Genomic DNA, 19,354 nt, shown 5'->3' with positions numbered 1-19,354 from the left:
TCCTCTCTACCACAGCCTCTTCCTACTCATTAAACCCTGTTACCTCTTCAGCTTCCAGCACATCCTCTTCACAGTCTTCTCCCTCTTCTCCCTCTGACCACTTGTTGTCGTCTCACCTCAATCCCCTGGCTCTGAGCCTTTTTCCCCTCGGGGGTTCCCCAGCTGTTTCCTCCCACCACTCCTCTGTATCCAACCAGCCCATGACAACATTCTATAAATCACTTTGTATATAGTGCCCTGCGTCTTGAACCAGCCACTGTCACAACCACCCCAGGTGCCTTATTCAGGAATAGTTTTGTAGTCTATCTTTTCCCACCAGTTGTATAACTGCTCTCTTTTTTAATTGATAAGTTCCAATGCATTGATATTGTTTGCCATACAGGGGTGCCTTGGTTTATGAACTTAATCCGTTCCAGAAGTCCGTTCTTAAACCAAAGCGTTCTTAAACCAAGGGGTGCTTTCCCATAGCAGCGGGGGACTCAATTTACAAATGGAACACACTCAACAGGAAGCGGAACATGTTCTGCTTCCAAGGCAAAGTTCACAAACCAAAACACCTACTTCCGGGTCTGCAGAGTTATTAATCCAAGTTGTTCATAAACTAAGCTGTTCTCAAACCATGGTACCGCTGTATTTTATTGCTGAAAGCCGCTTTGAGAACGGGCGTTAATAGCAATAAATAATACCCTGAATAATAAATGCATTGATTGCATGTATTTGCATACAAAAGATAATTTGCATTTTCCTTGAGGGTCACAAGTGCATGGGGGCGTGGATCTGAGCATGTGCTGATTTTATTGCCTTTTCCTCTCTGCAAATATAGATGCACACCACCCACAGCTTGCAATGTCCAGCCCACCCACTGCAGCACGGGGATAATGTTGTGGAAGACATGACCCAGCTGGAGTAAGTTGACTGCTGTCGAATAATTTAATTTAAGGAACGCTTGGAGTCTGGGGGCTTTCCAGGTGCAAATGCTGGGAATCCCAGACAAATATTGTGAATGTCCAAAACGATGAATGTGAATGTCCAAAACTCTCTGCTCCTCTGGACTAAGGATGTTGGGGAAATAGGAGTAGAAATTGCCAGTGCTTGCTTGTTTGCCCCATGTCTGCAATGGAAATTAATTCAGTGAATATGGTTGGTGTTTGCTCTTGTTGCTTTCTGTCTGCAAATGATATGTAATTGATTGTGACTCAGGCTTCCTCAACCTCGGCCCTCCAGATGCTTTGAGACTACAGTTCCCATCATCCCTGACCACTGGTCCTGCTAGCTAGGGATCATGGTAGGCCAAAAACATCTGGAGGGCCGAGGTTGAAGAAGCCTGGATTATCTCTTCCCCGACTCCCCATGTGCACTGCATTTTCTTTGGCGTACAACAACCTAATGATAACATATCTAATACGTAACAAATAGTCTTTGAAAGAAGTCCTTTCTTTCTGTACGTTGCAGAGACCTCCAGGAGAATGCGGTTCTTAACAACATCAGGTTGAGGTTTGACCGGGGACTAATTTATGTAAGTTGGTTGTTGTCCTTTTGCTTTTGCTTATTTCCGAAGCTTAATGAAGTACTGGGAAAGAACCCAGCATGGTGCTGTGGATGCAGCGTTGGGCCATGCAGACCTGGGTTCAAATCCTCACTAAGCCACAAAGCACTCTGGGAGATCTTGGGATTGTTGTAGCAATAAAAGTGGGAACTGGGGTTGGGAGGCGGGAAGTGAATTCTGTATACAAGCCATCCCCCAACCAACTAAGCTCCCATCAGTTCCAGCAACATATGGCTGTGTGCTGGCTGGGTCTGAAGGGAGCTGTTATCCAAAACATATGAAGGGCACCAGAAGGCGGGTGCACACCATCCAGCTCGTAGGGGCAGGGAAGGATGAAATAAAGATGCAATTATTAAAATAAATTAAAAATACAGTGGTGCCCCGCAAGACGAATGCCTCGCAAGATGGAAAACCCGCTAGACGAAACGGTTTTCCGTTTTGGGGGTGCTTCGCAAAACGAATTTGCTATGGGCTTGCTTCGCAAGACGAAAATGTCTTGCGATTCCTGGGGTTTTTTTTCCCCTCCCCCCTTTTTCCCAAGCCCCTAAGCCGCTTAACAGCTGTTCGCTAAGCCGCTTGACAGCTGTTTGCTAAGCCGCTTATCAGCTGATCTAAGCCGCTAATAGCCTTTTAGCAGCTAATCCGCTAATCCCTTAAACCTTTAATAGTCGCTAATAGCCTTTTAGCAGCTAATCCGCTAATCCCTTAAGCCTTTAATAGCCACTAATAGCCGCTAAACCGCTAATAGCGCTAATAGCGCTAATCCGCTAATGGGCTTGCTTCGCAAGACGAAAAAAACCGCAAGACGAAGAGACTCGCGGAACGGATTCTTTTCGTCTTGCGAGGCACCACTGTATTGGATTTTTAAATTAACAAATGCATAAATGAAAGCAAAATATAGGAAGATGAAGGAAAAGGTTCTGAAGGAGCTCCAGGTAATGCTAAGGTTACATCCAGTAGGTTCTGTTCTTGCTTATTTGTGGTTTTGATACACAAAGCACCCAATTACTTTTGAGTAACCACCCAACCAAGTAGGTTGGGTTGTTTATTAATGAGTAACTGTGCTGCTTGGTAGGGTTCAACTTCACTTGACTGTGCTTGGTGTTCAATACACACACAGAGAGAAGCCTGGTTTGCACATAATGCTAAACCATTACGGTTTGTTTAACAAACCAGGAGTTGTCCCACAGATGATCAAAAAATCCATGACTTGTTTCTCCATAGTTTGTTTCATTTTACAGCATCTCTTGTCTCATGCTTTTGTGGCTTTGTGAATGTCTTAACCAAACAAATCTTTGTTAAGGAAAGATTCTGGGATTTCAAGCTAGACTTAAAACAAATCAAGGTTCATAAACCAACAGCAAACCATGGCTTCAGATCATGTGGTTTTTTTGCAGTAAACAAATCATAGTTAAAGGTTCACATGTAAAACTAAACCATGCTTTAATAGGCAAGAATGGAATAAACCATGGCTTAGCTTTATGTGTGAAGCAGGTCGTAGTGTCATGCATGCATTCAGAGCTTATCCCTTCCGCTGAATTTCTCTCTTTCTCTTCCAGACCTATATAGGTAGCATCTTAGTGTCTGTGAATCCTTACAAAATGTACAACATCTATGGGACAGACCACGTGCTGCAATATGAAGGGAAAGCCTTGGGGGAGAACCCACCGTAAGTCTCTGCTGCTTACAGATTGGATCTGGAGGCAACGCGCTGTGTATTGTTCACTTCCAAAGAAGTGCATGCTTTTTAAAAAGCATGGCTACAGAGGTATTCTGGAAAGTATGTGTGTATGTCTGCTGAAATCTCAGGAGCCAGAGTAGTGGCTAAGTTACACATAAAGCAGCCTTATCCTGAGTCAGACCATCACTCCATCTTGTCCAATCCAGCCTTCGCCAACCTGATGTTCTCTAGATGTTTTGGACTATAACCTCTATTAGCCCTGGTTACCATGGCAGTGCTAGCTGGGGCTGATAGGACAACATCGGGTTGGTGAAGGTTGGTCTAATTTGACATGAAGTGGCTCTCAAGGATCTTGGGTAGATAAATGTTCTTCCCAGCTGTTGAGAACTTGGAGGGGAAAGGTCAGTACAATAAAGGTACTTCCTGCATTTCAGTGTGTTGCCAGTGTCCTCTAGAACTGCTTCCCTCCAGGCAGCCAGTCCCAGAACACTATGGTTCCTACAATGCAGGTGCACTGGAACGTTAGCTTGATGGAAGCACGTCACTGATATCTGCATTGCAATTTAAGCCAGATTTTTAAATCCTCTCTTCCTTTTTGCAGGCACCTTTTCGCAATCACCAATATCGCCTACAGCAAACTGAGAGATGCCAAAATCAACCAGTGTATTATTATCAGGTAAGCTTTCAGTGCAACACCTTCCATCTTCCTGTTGGCAAGGCTGGTGCGTTCCGTTAAGGCGAGCTAGCCCATAACCTCCTCCAGTTCTGCAAGTGTTTGCAAGACCCATACATAACCTGCAAGCATGTATGTTTTAGCATCGCAAGGAAGAGATGATAATAAATAACTAGGGCTGTCTTCTTCACCTGATTGCTTATAGTGGCGAAAGTGGTTCGGGCAAAACGGAAGCCACCAAACTGATCCTCCGTTACCTGGCAGCGATAAATCAGAAGCACACTGCAACACAGCAGGTACAACAGCCCGACTGAAGGCAGCCGAGCCAGTCCAAGACCAGGGGTCCATTCTGACTTCCGTTTGCACCATGCTTTCCAGGCACATATCTGGGATTTAAAGCTTTGTGTCTGAGTGCTGTTGAGGTTTTCCTGTCCCAGTGTTTACCCAGGAAAACCCACGTTTAACTGCTGAACTGGAGCAAATGTCGATCTGTAGAAAATGTGATTGCTTTTTGCTCCAATTAAGCAGTAAAATGCAAGTTTTCCCAGGGAAAGGACTGGGATCAAAAAACAAACCGCTTGGATGCAGAGCTTTGAAGGCCGGATCGGTGGCTGAAAAAATGACACAAAAGGAAGTCTGGATGAGCCCCTAATCTGATTAAAAGGTCTTGAGTCTCCATCTCTGGGGTGGCACTGCCAAGTTTGTTTGATGGGCAGCTGCAAAGGGGATGGGTTGGAGAGCGTGAGCCATTCTGAGCTTTTTAAAAAACCTGATCAATTGCACACTGATTGCCTCCCAACCTCTGCTTCCTTCATGCACTTCCGCAGATAGAGGTACAGAGAAGCCGTGTGCAGTGTGAATGTTTTGCTGTGATTTAATAGAGTGAAACCAAGGATGGATTAAATTGCATGCAGATTGGTCCCTCATTTGCCTTGGTCTAATCTGAGCTTAACCACTGAGGGGTTACTCTGCCCCTTCCCATTCCTCTGTGCTTGGGTTAGCTACCACCAATTTGGATAATCAAGAATTAAGGGTCAGTTGCTCCTCAGGATGTGCCTTGAAGGATGGTGACCCGTACGCAAGGGGGTTGCATTGTAGGCTCCTGTGATGTATATATTTTGTTATGTGCAAATGGCTTTTGATACCTATTAGGTCCATAAATTACCATATAGAATATTCAACACAAAAAACAGTGACAATTTGTTGTTGACAAAAGACAGCTGAACATATGAAGGGCCCCATTACCTTCAGTAGCTTAGGGCCTCATCAAACCCTGATCTGAGTGTGTAACATGCACCCTACATTTCTTGTTGCAGGGTAGTTGGCCATAAAAATCACACTCAGTCAAGGGTGGGTTGATGGTTCCAGGGGTTAAGCCACAAATGTGTGAGCCCTTAGCACATTGCGTGTGTGCAGCCTTTGCCTTCCATGTGAATATCCACATGTGCTGTACACCTGCAACATTGCAGCTGACGGGTCAGTCTTCATTGCTGTGAAATGTGCACATCTTGGCACCCTTGGCAGAGTTCTTGATCCTCAGATGCACCCAACTAAGCCCTAGAGCATAGACCATCTACACCTGGCCCTTGGGATGCTCTCCAAGCCACTCCTTTCTCTGAGATGCACCCCTTACTCACCCTGCTGAGCACCCTCCTTGCATGATGGGCCTCCCGAGCGTGGGGAGACGACCCCATTATTTGTTGTGGAGTTCAGTGGCGTAGCGTGGGGGGTGCAGGGGGGGCCGGCCGCACCGGGCGCAACATCTGGGGGTTAGGGTTAGGGGGCGCAAATCCACGGGTTAGGGGGCGCAAATCCACAGCTTAGGGGGCGCAAATTACTTGCCTTGCCCCGGGTGCTGACAACCCACACTACGCCACTGGTGGAGTTTGAGCTTTAAACGAAGGAAACAATATCCTCCCCCTCATTGTCGCATGCCGGTGTGCTTTCTCCTCCTGTTTTGTATTTCGCTTTATGCGGCGGTCGAGTCAGATCCTTGAAGCGACTCCTCTGCTGGAATCCTTTGGAAATGCCAAGACGGTGCGGAACGACAACTCCAGCAGGTTTGGGAAATTTGTGGAACTCTTTCTGGAGGAGTAAGTAACCACACGCCCTGCGTCCTTCTGTAGTTTTTCTCCTCTGTCCTGCCACCTGCATACTTAATGCTCCCGTACGACCCTGCCTGAACTCTTAAAGGCAGTGGCGTAGTGTGGGGGGTGCAGGGGGGGCCCGGCCGCACCGGGCGCAACATCTGGGGGTTAGGGTTAAGGGGTGCAAATCCACGGGTTAGGGGGCGCAAATCCACGGGTTAGGGGGCGCAAATTACTTGCCTTGCCCTGGGTGCTGACAACCCACGCTACGCCACTGCTTAAAGGGCCCTGATCCTAATGCCCCTACCCTGGGAGTTGTAGCCAATGTTAGTCCCACTCTGAGTAGACCCATTGAAATTAATGGCCATGGCCAACTTTGAACTACAGTACTAGTTTCAATGAGTCTACTAACTTCAATGAGGCTACAACCCACTGGCAGGCAATTCAGGTTTCCAGCCCATGAGATATTGGGCTCATGTTAGGGGGTGGCCCAGAGGGCATGAGCCCAAGATCTTTTGCTTCAGGACCCAGATCTCCTGCCCTTCTCCCTCCCTTTTAAAAAAGCTTTTTTATTTCTTACTTGCTTGTAAGGCTGTTGTGTAAACTGCAAAGCACCATTCTCATTTGCCCAAAGGCACCTTAGACAATATAAAATTAGCACACGCACAGGGGTCCTCTGCCCTGAGTAGGAATGAGTTGAGAAATTAAATTCAGTCCACATTTCAGTAATTCGCCCTTCCCAAAACAATCGGAGAACCAAAATGCAGCCATCCTTCAAAATGTGCACCTTTTCTGAATTTTGCAGTGCGTTTCTCCACCGTGTAGCCTGTGCAAAAATGCATAGCGTAAACCTTTCTTGAAATCTTGCACATAAAAGTGAAAATAATGTATTAGGGGAAATTGCTTTGCAAAAAAAAATTGTGTAGTTTAGGGGAAATTGCATACAAATGGGTGTATTAAGAGAAATTTGCACTAAAATGTTGATTAATTTTCACGAGGACATACTTCTAAGGGGAAACATGCACAGGATTCTGCTGTTTAACCGCCCCCGCCCCCCAAACCCAGTGCAGATGCAGGAATTGTAAGCCATCCTACTATGCTGCCTTTGGGCTAGTTAATGGTGGTGCTTTGTAAGGCCAGAGGTGTCCCTAGAGCAGCCCTTCAGTTGGTTAACTCCAAGTCCCATTATCCCCAGCCAGCTTAGCCAATGGTCAGGGATGATGGGACTTGTAGTCCCAAACATCTGGAGAGCAACACGTTGCCTATCCCTACCCTAGAGGTGGGCATTCCTTTCCCTTATTTCGTGATGTTTTAATGGTGGTATTGTTCCTTTTGGTATACCCAGCCACAATATTTTTCTCGTGAACTGGCAGTTAATTAGTTAATTATTTTTTTTAACAACTACATAAAATTGCCCAAAATGCTGGGGTCATCTTCTGAGACCCTTCTCCAGAGGTGAGGCAGTCAAAGAAAGGGCCTTATCAGTAGTGGCTCCCTGTTGGGAAATACTCTCCCCGATGGGGTTCACCTGGTGCCAAGTCTCATGTCTCTCCAATACCTGATCAGCAACTTTTTATTTACCCAGGCCTTTTTATAAAGTAGCTATTAGATCTGCTTCAGCACTGCTGCTTCTTATTTTACCTTGCTTTGCTGCTTAGCATCAGATTCTATAGTGTTTTGGGACACGGGTGGCGCTGTGGCACCTATGCAAACCACAGTTTGTTGTTACAACTGACTCAAGCTTCTGGGAATTATGGAATTGGGGATGGCTGCCACAGCCCTGGCCTGGCCCTGTTGATATGTTGGTGCACAATATGCTCTTCCTTTCTCATGGCACCTCAGGTTTGAAATAATAGAAAGTACCTTCTACTGGGTCCAGGATCCTATAGTTGTAAATCAGGCTGGATATTTATTTATTTTCCTATTATGTTTTTAATGTAATTTTACTGGTGTTAGCCGCCCTGAGCCCGGCTCTGGGCGGGGAGGGCGGTGTATAAATAAAATTATTATTATTATTATTATTATTATTATTATTATTATTATTATTAATGAGATTGTGTCTTGTCGGAATGTAGAAGTGTTGTAAGCCAAACATAGCTGATCTCCTGAGTTTATGCCAATAAAACTCAGAAATGTGAGGAGTCAGGATTCCAACATTGTTTATTGCAAAGCACAAAACTGCAACACCACCCGGTGGTCCAGGCAGTGGTGTTTATAAAGTATTCAAACAAAGTATTTCAATTTTCACCAGTCATGTACATCATTACCTCATTTCATGATTAATATCCATGCGCAATAAGCACTGGCAATTTCTGCTGATTAAGTTCTGATTCCCACTGTGTTGTGTTGCATTGTGTTAGAGTGCATGTGTTACGGAACGGAAAAGACCCAACACAAGTATTAAATTTTGTCTCTGCAGCAATGGGTTCATTTGTGGTGCCATTACTTCGCAGTACCTTCTGGAGAAATCAAGGGTCGTCTTTCAGGTTGGGCTCTGTTCTTCTCCTTCATTTCCCTAATAATCTTCTGTTGTAAGCAAGGGCCGGCTTTTAAAAAAGAAAGATGGCTCCTCCATCTACTTTGCAGGCGTCCTGTGGCCAAGCTACTGAGTTATTTCCCTGACTTGTAAAATGTTGCAAGCTGGGAGAGAACTCTTATAGGATGAGCTTTTCCCAAAAGTTCTGCAAGAGAGTTTGGAAATAGCAGGCCAGTTCTAAATCTATCTTTCTATTTATTAATTGCATTTATATTCTTTTTTTTATCCAAGGACCTCTTTTTTTTTTTTTAATTAATTTGTATTATGCCCTCCATCTGAAGATCTCAGGGTGGTTCACAGTTGACATACGTGGTTCTTCCTCCTTCCTCATGAGTTTCCTTATGAGTCTCCCAGGTTCAAGTCTTACCAGTGGCGTAGCGTGGGGGGTGCAGGGGGGGCCGGCCACACCGGGCGCAACATCTGGGGGGGGGGGCGCTCGCAGCTCTCTGCCCCTACCTGGCTCACTCACTCTCTCTCACTGCAGTGCTGGCTGTGCGAATCCGATCCGAGCCGCCGGGTCGCCGCCCACTGTGGAGGGGAGGGTGCCAGGCGTGCGGTGCGGAGAGAGAGCGAGGGACTATCTGGGGGAGGGACAGTGCAGCGGGGGGGGGGCGCAAATTACTTGCCTTGCCCCGGGTGCTGACAACCCACGCTACGCCACTGAGTCTTACACTCAAACCACTACACCACACTGGCAACCATCAATCCAACAAAAGGACACCTGCCACTTGACTGGCATTTTAGTATCATAGAATTGTAGAGTTGGAAGGGACCACAAGGGTCATCTAGTCCAGCCCCCTGCAATGCAGGAATCTTTTGGCCAAGGTGGGAATCAAACCCACAGCCCTGAGATTAAGAGTCTCATGCTCTAAGACTGAGCCATATTGTTTTCTATGCCTGCTGAAACATTTTTATTTAGGCAAGCTACTGAGACATGTACTTTTATTTTTGTGTGTGTGTGTGTGTACTGTTGGTTTTTATCCATATTTTGATAATTTTTTGTTTGCTTTTTTATCATTATTTTTAAATGAATATTTTATACTATTATCTTAACCACTTAAGGTGTTTTTTATTATTAAATTGTACTTTATATCTGCATAAAAATATGTATATACGGCTATTCCTTTAAAATATATGAGCAGCTTACAATTATGCATAAAACCATAGAATTAAATATATATATACATATAAGTTTAAATTAGACATCAGCTATTCATACAAAAAAAATTATGTATCGCTATTTAAAAATAAATAAATCAGCACGTAAATGAAATCTGTCTCATGCTGTTTCTATGTCCATATTTGTCCTGGTAATGATTCCCTCTTGTATTCTGTGCCTTGCCATGTAGGCCAATAATGAACGGAACTACCATATATTTTACGAGATGCTGGCTGGCCTCCCTGCTCAGCAGAAGCGGAAATTCGGCCTTCAAGAGGCAGAAACATACTATTACCTGAACCAGGTATGGGCCTCTCCTTGAAATGCCTATGGAACAGAAGGATAAAAGTGCTGGATATTATTCTTACAAATACAGTGGTGCCCCGCAAGACGAATGCCTCGCAAGACGGAAAACCCACTAGACGAAAGGGTTTTCCGTTTTTCGATGCGCTTCGCAGGACGAATTTCCCTATGGGCTTGCTTCGCAAGACGAAAATGTCTTGCGAGTCTTGAGATTTTTTTTCACTCCCCACCCCCTTTTTCTAAGCCGCTAAACCGCTAATAGCCTTTTAGCAGCTAATCCGCTAATCCCTTAAGCCTTTAATAGCCGCTAATAGCCGCTAAAGCCGCTAAACCGCTAATAGCGCTAATCCGCTAAGCCGCTAATAGGGTTGCTTCGCAAGACGAAAAAACCGCTAGACGAAGAGACTCGCAGAACGAATTAATTTCTTCATGCGAGGCACCACTGTACCCAAATATTTCAATCAAGGAGGAATGGTGCTCTGTCCCAGGCGGTGGTCCCAATCAGATACGGGTCTTGGCCAGGGGCAGGGAGCCTTTTTCACCCCAGGGTCTGCATTCCCTTGCGGGGAACAAATGCCTCCCTTTCATCATATGTAGGGAGGTAACTGCGAGATTCCTGGCAAGGTGGACACTGAGGATTTTCACCGCTTGCTCGACGCCATGGAAATCCTGCACTTCACTGCCCACGATCAGGACAGCATCTTCCGAATGTTGTCTTCCATTCTACACTTGGGAAATGTCTACTTTGAAAAATACGAGGTTAGTTCCTGGGATGGAAATGTAAGTCTAGTGTGCACTCTAAGGAAACGCTAAAAAAAACCCCAATAAACCACACCACTTCTTCTTCCAGAGTGAGGAAGCAGGAAGCTTCAGGATGTAGTCTGGTTGGCTGCGTGGTGCCTTGATGTTTCCCCCCTGACTACGTGGTCCCTGACTGCCTGGATCATGTAGCCAGCAAGAACTTTTAATCGTATTGGTGCAAAGAGGGGGGAGCCAAGCGAGAGCGAACCAGTGTGAAAAATTGGAGTGTGGGGAGGTCAACTCCCATTTTCACACTGGTGATGTTGCCCCATGAAAATTGGGCACAGCTGACCCAGTGTGCGGCTGCTGTGAGAAAGGCAAATCCCATGCTGGGGTTAACTAGGAAAGGAATTGAAAATAAAACTGCCAGTATCATAATGCTGACTATACAAATCAATGGTGTGGCTGCATTTGGAATACTGTGTACCGTTCTGGTCGCCACATCTCAAAAAGGATGTTGTAGATGTATATTTTCAGGACCCACCTGATTTTTGTAAACATAGATTGCTTAAAACTGCTTTGAATATTGTTTTAATGTTGTAACCTGCCCTGGGACCTTAGGGTGAAGGGCAGGTAATAAACAGACAAATATACATGAATACTAACTAACTAACTAACTAACTAACTAACTAACTAATTAACAAATATTACAATTGGAGAAGGTTCAGAAAAAGACTACTAAAATAATGAGGCAAAGGGAGTGATTCTATGAAGAAAGGTTGCAGCATTTGGGACTTCCAAGTATAGCGAAAGAGGTGGCATAATACTTACAAGTTTATAAAATGATGCTTGTTGTGGGAAAAAGAAGAGACAAGTTTTTCTCCTTCTCTTGTTGGACGCAGTGCCAGATCGCCAGATAGACAGAGTCGGCACCAGCCTATGAGCTCCAAACCTTTGGAGCCGGGGGGAACGACAACAGATCAAAATAATATTGATTTGATCTTGAAACGAAGTGAAAAGTTCAAGCTTTTTTAGTTCAATGTTATCCTACTAGAGCATGCACACAAGGGGCCCCTCAAGATTTCGACTGCCTAGGGGCCTCAACAGGGTTTAATCTGGCACTGGCTGGACGGGAAAGGAAGCTGACTGTTGAAAAACGTTGGACAGATAAATTAAACAAAGGACTTCTTATGCAATACAATGTTAAACTTTGGAACTCACTCCCACAGGAGGCAGTGGTGGTCACCAACTTGGATGGCTTTAAAATAAGATTGGATAAATTAAGGGAGGAGAGAGCTGTCAGTGGTTACTTGCCATGATGGCAAGAGGCACTAATGCTCCTGAATACCAGTTGCCACAAGAAGGGAATGTGATGCTCTTGGGTCTTGCCTTGTGGGTTTCCCACAGGCACCTGGTTGGCTTCTGTGACGAGCGGATGCTGAAGGAGGTGCTGCCTTATCCAGCAGCCTGTTTTTGCTGTATGTTCTTGAATGTCAACCATAAGCAGTGGCGTAGCGTGGGTTGTCAGCACCCGGGGCAAGGCAAGTAATTTGCGCCCCAACCCGCTGCACTGTCCCTCCCCCAGATAGTCCCTCGCTCTCTCTCCGCACCGCAATGCACGCCTGGCACCTTCCCCTCCACAGTGGGCGGCGACCCGGCGGCTCGGATCGGATTCGCACACCCAGCACTGCAGTGAGAGAGAGTGTGTGAGCCAGGTAGGAGCAGAGAGCTGCGAGTGCGAGCGCGCCCCCCCAGATCTTGCGCCCGGTGCCGCCGGCCCCCCCTGCACCCCCCACACTATGCCACTGACCATAAGTAAATATAAGGTCGCCCAGCCTCTTTGCAAACATGCCTTGACTTGGTACTTTGCAGACAGATTGCCAGGAGGTGGCTTCGGTGGTGAGCGCCCGGGAGATCCGTGTTGTGGCCGATCTGTTGAAAATCTCCCCCGAGGGCTTGCAGAAGTCCATCACCTTCAAAGTGACGGTAAAGGGGCAGGCAGTCCTGAGTGCGGAGCTGGGAGGATGGGCACCGAAGGGCAGGTGTCTGCTACTCTGCTTCCGGGCCAAGAACAGTTAAAGGGTTCAGGAGGCAGAGACCCTTTTATTCTGACCTGGAATTCTGAACTGTTTTTAAAAAAACCAAAAAAATTGTGGAGTATTGAATATTTTGTGCTGCTTCTGTGCAATGCATCTATTTGTTGCCTTTAATTATAGAATCATATGCAGTGGTACCTCGGGTTACATACGCTTCAGGTTACATACGCTTCAGGTTACACACTCCACTAACCTAGAAATAGTGCTTCAGGTTAAGAACTTTGCTTCAGGATGAGAACAGAAATCGTGCTCCGGCGGCATGGTGGCAGCGGGAGGCCCCATTAGCTAAAGTGGCGCTTCAGGTTAAGAACAGTTTCAGGTTAAGAACGGACCTCCGGAACGAATTAAGTACTTAACCCAAGGTACCACTGTAATTTTAGAGTTGGAAGGGCCCATCTAGTCCAGGGGTCAGCAACCCGTGGCTCCGGAGCCGCATGTGGCTCTTTTACACCTTTGCCGCGGCTCTGGGGCGGATACTTGCCAGGGGAGGAGGCGCATTGTGTGCCCCGACACTCCCCATTGTTTTAAATGTCGCAATGGTTTTGCGGCTCCCAGTTTTTTTTTCTTTGGACCAAGTGGCTCTTTTTGTCTTAAAGGTTGCAGACCCCTGATCTAGTCCAACTCCCGACAATGCAGGGATTCCTGCTCAGAGCCATCCTGGGTTGTCTCGAACCACCAGCCTCTTGGTTAACAGCCAGATGCACTGACCCACAGGCGGGCTCTATTGTTTCCCTGTTAGTTTTTAATTATTATAATAAATTGTGCTCTTAATATTTTGTCGTAAGCTGCCCAGGGAATGTTTGTTTATTATGGGCTTCTACAGAAACATAATAATAAATTATAGTAATAATAGGCATGGTTACTCAGCAGGTCGCTCAGGGAGGGACAAGTTCTTCCCTTCCCTTAGTGATGAGTTGCTTAGGCCAAAGAGTGTTGTTATGCCCTATATGTTACATTGCAGGAAGGACAATGTGGTCACCTGACTTCTTGGTGAAAAGGCTCTGCCTAGAGGTATCTCCTTGATTACTGCAGTCATCCTTGCCCCCCAGCCAGTTGACCTGGTGGGACAGTGGATGGACTCAAGAGCTTCCAGTTTGAGCCCAGCAGCACCTGTGGATTAGGACGGGGGATAGATAGATAAAGCTTTATTTGAATTAGCCAATGGCCATAGCAACAATAAAACATTACAGTATACGCAGAAAGGGAAATTTGATATAAGAGCACAATTTAAAGTCCTGAATCAGCAGCCAGTTAGTGGCCCTTATTCTGATTATTAGGGACGCGGGTGGCGCTGTGGGTAAAACCTCAGCGCCTAGGACTTGCCGATCGCATGGATGGCGGTTCGAATCCCCGTGGCGGGGTGCGCTCCCATCGTTCGGTCCCAGCACCTGCCAACCTAGCAGTTCAAAAGCACCTCTGGGTGCAAGTAGATAAATAGGGACCGCTTACCAGCGGGAAGGTAAACGGCGTTTCCGTGTGCTGCGCTGGTTTGCCAGAAGCGGCTTCGTCACGCTGGCCACGTGACCCGGAAGTGTCTGCCTATAGAGTGAGATGAGCGCACAACCCTAGAGTCTGGCAAGACTGGCCCATACGGGCAGGGGTACCTTTACCTTTTTATTCTGATTGCCCCTGCTATGAACCTAGCAATCTTTGCTGTTATCTGCTCATTTTAATCTGATAGAAGAAAGGACATTGTGGCAGTGGTTGAGAGCCCTGGGATGGTTAGTACGAGTGGGGTGATGATCTCGTTCCTCAGGTCTTTGCTGAGAGTGCAAGACAGGAGGACGTGTGCCGCTGTTTCGGTGCTACCGTCTCCACAGGGGCAAAGACGTTTCTCAGGCGGGATCTTTTGGGATCGACCCTCAAGTACCGCAGATGGCAAAGCATCCAGTCTTGCAAGTGTAAAAGCACGTCTGTATTTTGGGATAATAGGTTTGTGCAGAGAATGGGGCCAGAGAATCAAAATGGAAAGGTGTTAGGAGGGGGGAGATTCCATGAGGTGGTGGGGACATGATATTTTGTGTGACTGGCGCCAACCATCGGAGGGAAGCCATCTTTCTTCTTCCTTCGTTTTCTCAACAGGAAACCATGAGAGAAAAGATATACACACCCCTCACTGTCGACAGTGCCGTTGATGCCAGGTAAACAGAAACCCCATCATTCTCCACAACCGTAACGGAGAGAGCCATGTGTAAATACTGCAACTCACCCTCAACACCCCTACTTGTGACCTTGTCTTCTTCCATTTCTTTGCCCACAGCGCTTGTGCATGTGTTTTTCCCTTTCCTCTTTCCCTCAGAGATGCCATTGCCAAGATCCTCTACTCCTTGCTCTTCAACTGGCTCATCGACAGGATTAACAGGCTCACCTACCCCAGGCAAGAGACCCTGTCCATCGCCGTCTTGGATATCTATGGCTTTGAGGTGAGGGAAGAAGTGTTCAGCCAATTGCAACCGGGGCTTTCCCCAGAAACTTCTATTTGGTGCCTGTTAAGTTGTGGGCGAACATAGCAGACGACACAGCGATTTCTCCAAAGCAGCTCTTTATTTGTAAGCTGGACAGAACTGAACAGCAAACAGCTCAGCCGGCCTGCTTTTATAGGCAGCCGGCTGTCGACAATGTAGCAACAACAACCCAGGGTTTCCCGCCTAAAATAACTGACGTGGACCTGAGTGAAAACTACACACACAATACTCCTGGTGGCCAGGGTGAGAACCTCAGTACATAACAGTGCCCAACACAAATGTCCCTTGACAAAGGACCTAAGATACAGGGGGGAAGGATAACACACACACACACACCCAGTGCCCCCAGAATGGTGCTTGTCATATCAAGGTGGCTGGTGCTCTCTGGAACTAACTGGGTGGAAGCAGGGCCAGATTGAGGTTAGATAAGGCCCGAAGCTACTGAAGGTAATGGGGCCCTTTATATGTCCAGCTGTCCTTTGTCAAAAACAAATTGTCACTGTTTTTTTTGTGTTGAATATATCCCATATGGTAATTTATGGACCTAATAGGTATCTAAAGACATTTCCACATAACAAAATATGTATTTTATCAAAGTAATTTGATAATTTATTTTTTATCTTATATTTTGGAGATGTACATCCAAGTACCTACATCCAGGGTTTTTTTTGGGGGGGGGGGCCCAAGAGAGTGGGGCCCTAAGCTATAGCTTGTTTAGCTTATACGTAAATCTGGCACTGGGTGGAAGGCATGGAGCCATAGCGAAAAACAGGCAGAGACAACTTATGTTCGTTTTGCCTCCATCCTCCTCCCTGGTGGGTTCTTCATGGGGCAGCACTGAGACCAAGGAGGGGGAAGCCAGCAGGCAGAACCACCTACTGGACTGTAAGAAAGACAGGAAGCAGGTATGGGCTGGCAGAGGGCAGACAGAGGCTAGTGGGGCCGTGCCTCGCTTGTCCCTGACGAACCAGCCTCCAGTGCTGCAATGGCTGCTGCTTCTGATATTCCCGGAGGCAGGCTCAGTTCGAGAATGGCAGGCTGGGCTGTGGAGCTCTTCTCCTCTATACTGGGTAGCCTCAAGTAGCCTTTTGCTTTGCATGTACACATTTTTTAAACTTGCGGTCTGAATTTTGAATAGGATCTGGGCTTCAACAGCTTTGAGCAGTTGTGCATCAATTACGCAAATGAGTATCTCCAATTCCTCTTCAACAAGATTGTCTTCAAGGAGGAGCAGGTGAGGCCAGAATCCACCATCACCACCATTCTTGGGATTTTAGAGCATGACATTTTTTGATGGATCTGCAGCTATGTTGCACTGGGTGTGTGTATGTGTGTGTGTGTGTGTGTGTGTGTGTGTGTGTTTAATGCTGATAAGTTTCATTTTCCTGTTTGCTCTTTTTGTTATAGCTTGCTATTTTTGGTCATTTGTTTTTAAATGATGTGTGTCCCCTTGGAAAATTTGCCATAGGCAGGATGCAAATATCAATAAATAAGTAAATAAAAGCAGCTGGAGCTGCAGGCGTCAATTCATTTGGTGAGGGTGGAGGGGCAGCAGATACAAATCTAACTAATAAATACATTCTGTATTCAGGAGGAATATATCCGGGAGCATCTTGAGTGGAGAGAAATACCTTTCAATGACAACCAGCCTTGCATTGACCTCATTGCCCAAAGGCCTTATGGGATTTTAAGGATCCTGGATGACCAGAGCAGTTTCCCTCAGGTACCACTTGGCGCTGGGTAGAATCCATGCATAATTATTATTTTTTTAAAGTCTGTTCTAGTCGCAGAATGGCAACTAACTGCTTTTGCTCAGAAGCACCTTCCCCATGTATTCATTTATGGAGGCAAGGGAAGCAATTACCCCCCTTTGAGGGGGTGGCACTCTTTCTATGATCAAAGAGCCTTGGAATGAAAGCACCAGAATTTCTGGGAGCAAGCGTTGGCCAACGTTTCATGTCCTAATAAATACTGTGGTTGGATCATTCAACGACTCTCAGTGCAAAGGCACAGCGTAACAGCCTGTCTTTCAAAGAGTCTGTCCCTTGCATCTCTGTTTGAGTCACCATTCTGGGCTCAAGCAGCTGAGGGACTTGTGCAGAACCATGGTGTTTGGCTCTAGAAGGTGGCCGGTTCTTCCTCTTTCACACTCAAAAAGTGTGCCTCGTCTGTCCCAATGGTAGACGCCACTGGCCTAAAATGGAAAGTGTTTGCAGCAATGGTGAACTTGAATGTTGTCCACTGGGTGGACGACATGAGGCACTCCTAGTCTGACCCAGTTATTCCTTTGCCTTGCCAGGCCACGGATCACACATTTCTCCAGAAGTGTCATTACCACCACGGCGCCAACCCGCTTTACTCCAAACCGAAGATGCCGCTACCCGAATTCTCCATCAAGCACTATGCTGGCAAAGTCACCTACCAGGTGAGACACCAGGTGGTTGGGAAGGAGCAACACAAAGAGGAAGAACAGGGAACATTCTGCACACATAAGGTGCTTGGTGCCTGGGACCCCCAGCCTCCAGCCCCTCCTGTGCCACCGTCACCCTGTTTCCACTGCAAGCCTGTCAGACTGTGCTCTGTGCCTTCACAGCACCATCTGGGCTGCAGCTTCAGCCTGCCTAGGCATTGCATCAGCTGGCCCTGCCAAGATCAGGGTGGCCCTGAGGAGCAGTTATTATCAGGGCAGCCGTTTCAGCCCCACGTAGCACAGAAAGGAAGGGCGCCTGGGCCAGACTTCTGCCTGCTTTGAATGGAGAGGTGCTGCACACATAGACTATATTTTGGGTCAGAAAATATAATGCATTTCTTAACCCCACTGCAGGTACACAAGTTCTTGGATAAAAACTACGATCAGGTTCGCCTGGACGTCCTGGAGCTTTTTGTCAACAGCAAAATCAAAGTAGGTGTTTTGGGGTGGTCTCAGGTCGGCTGGCTCCAGTGCATCTGATGGCTTCTGTGTTTGGAAGAGTAGGGCGAAGCAGTGTGGTTGTGGCTGTTGTTAGTAGTGTCTCCTAAATAATACAGACAGAGTCCAGAGAAAAAAGAAACTGATAAAACTTAACTGGGTTAATTGAACTAACAAAACAACAACCACATAATATGAAGAGAAATAAACATAGAGGTAATGTCTTTCTTAATTCAGGCCTTGTTCATAGTGGGAAGACATACAACAACACAAACAGGAAGGAAAAAGCTCCCTCACAACTGCACAGCCAATGAGAGCATGAGTTACCTCAGCAAGCATCATGCCATGCTGCCTGGTTGCTAAGCAACACCTCCACCTATTCTCCCCCCCTGCTCATTGACTTTAACACTAATTGAATTAACCCTTAAGTTACAGACAGAATGATCTTTGCTGTTGCACTTCCAACAGTGGTGGGGAGCATAGGAATGGGGACTTGCAGATACGGGTTGTCTAAATGGGTGATAATTAAAGGTCATTCCTAGCTTCACTGATTGACCTTGGAGCATTCACTATCTCTCTGCATAACCTACTCTGCAGGGCTGGTGTACATCCAGGTGGTTGAATATTTTTTGTCCTTAGGGGCATATTGGCCGATCCATTCAGGGACCCCACACCAGGGTAAGTATGGCCAAAATTGGCTATGGCCAACTCTCACACACAGACTTGCACTCATGCACACACAAACCCACACACCTAGGTCTCTCTGCTCAGCTGATCTGTGTATATTAGTTTAAGGAAAGTTACTGCCATCCCGCGCTCATCAAATTATGAATCTGATGATGAGGGAGGGGCAGATTTGCATGCCCATCAAGGTACAGTGCTGGATGGAGAGGTTTAAATGTCTCTGCACTCCCCAGGGGTGGATTCCATACACACACACACACACACACACACACACATATATACACACACACACACACACACACACACACATACACACACACACACACACACACACACACACACACACACATATGTGTGTGTGTGTGTGTGTGTGTGTGTGTGTGCGCGCGCGTATTTGACCCAGCTGCAAAAATAGATGAGGTATTGGGTAGGGGAGAAATATCAGACCTCTCAACCACTCCTGGTCTGCACTATT

The 19,354-nt window shown here is 46.5% G+C and overlaps 2 protein-coding genes across 2 annotated transcripts in view; one reads left to right on the top strand and one right to left on the bottom strand.

Moving 5' to 3' along the window:
- MYO15A (myosin XVA) overlaps positions 1–19,354 on the top strand; it is a 96,220-nt gene that overhangs the window by 2,745 nt on the left and 74,121 nt on the right. The window contains exons 2-17 of the mRNA XM_083413278.1: positions 824–906; positions 1,453–1,516; positions 3,106–3,215; positions 3,829–3,903; positions 4,106–4,196; positions 5,890–5,993; positions 8,407–8,473; positions 9,873–9,986; positions 10,583–10,744; positions 12,599–12,712; positions 14,905–14,963; positions 15,122–15,245; positions 16,426–16,521; positions 16,879–17,010; positions 17,587–17,712; positions 18,112–18,189. Of these exons, the coding sequence (XP_083269404.1) occupies positions 824–906; positions 1,453–1,516; positions 3,106–3,215; positions 3,829–3,903; positions 4,106–4,196; positions 5,890–5,993; positions 8,407–8,473; positions 9,873–9,986; positions 10,583–10,744; positions 12,599–12,712; positions 14,905–14,963; positions 15,122–15,245; positions 16,426–16,521; positions 16,879–17,010; positions 17,587–17,712; positions 18,112–18,189 (1,599 nt within the window). The remainder of the gene's footprint in view (positions 1–823; positions 907–1,452; positions 1,517–3,105; positions 3,216–3,828; positions 3,904–4,105; positions 4,197–5,889; positions 5,994–8,406; positions 8,474–9,872; positions 9,987–10,582; positions 10,745–12,598; positions 12,713–14,904; positions 14,964–15,121; positions 15,246–16,425; positions 16,522–16,878; positions 17,011–17,586; positions 17,713–18,111; positions 18,190–19,354) is intronic.
- The window catches only part of LOC310664458 (uncharacterized protein), a 541,032-nt gene continuing 537,025 nt past the window's right edge, over positions 15,348–19,354 (bottom strand). Inside the window, exon 2 of the mRNA XM_083413668.1 lies at positions 15,348–15,518. The gene's annotated coding sequence lies outside the window, so the exon portion shown is untranslated. The remainder of the gene's footprint in view (positions 15,519–19,354) is intronic.

This window comes from Podarcis tiliguerta (assembly GCF_965153285.1).
Source record: "Podarcis tiliguerta genome assembly, chromosome: 14".
NCBI lineage: Eukaryota > Metazoa > Chordata > Lepidosauria > Squamata > Lacertidae > Podarcis > Podarcis tiliguerta.
This window is presented reverse-complemented; position numbering and strand designations above follow the sequence as displayed.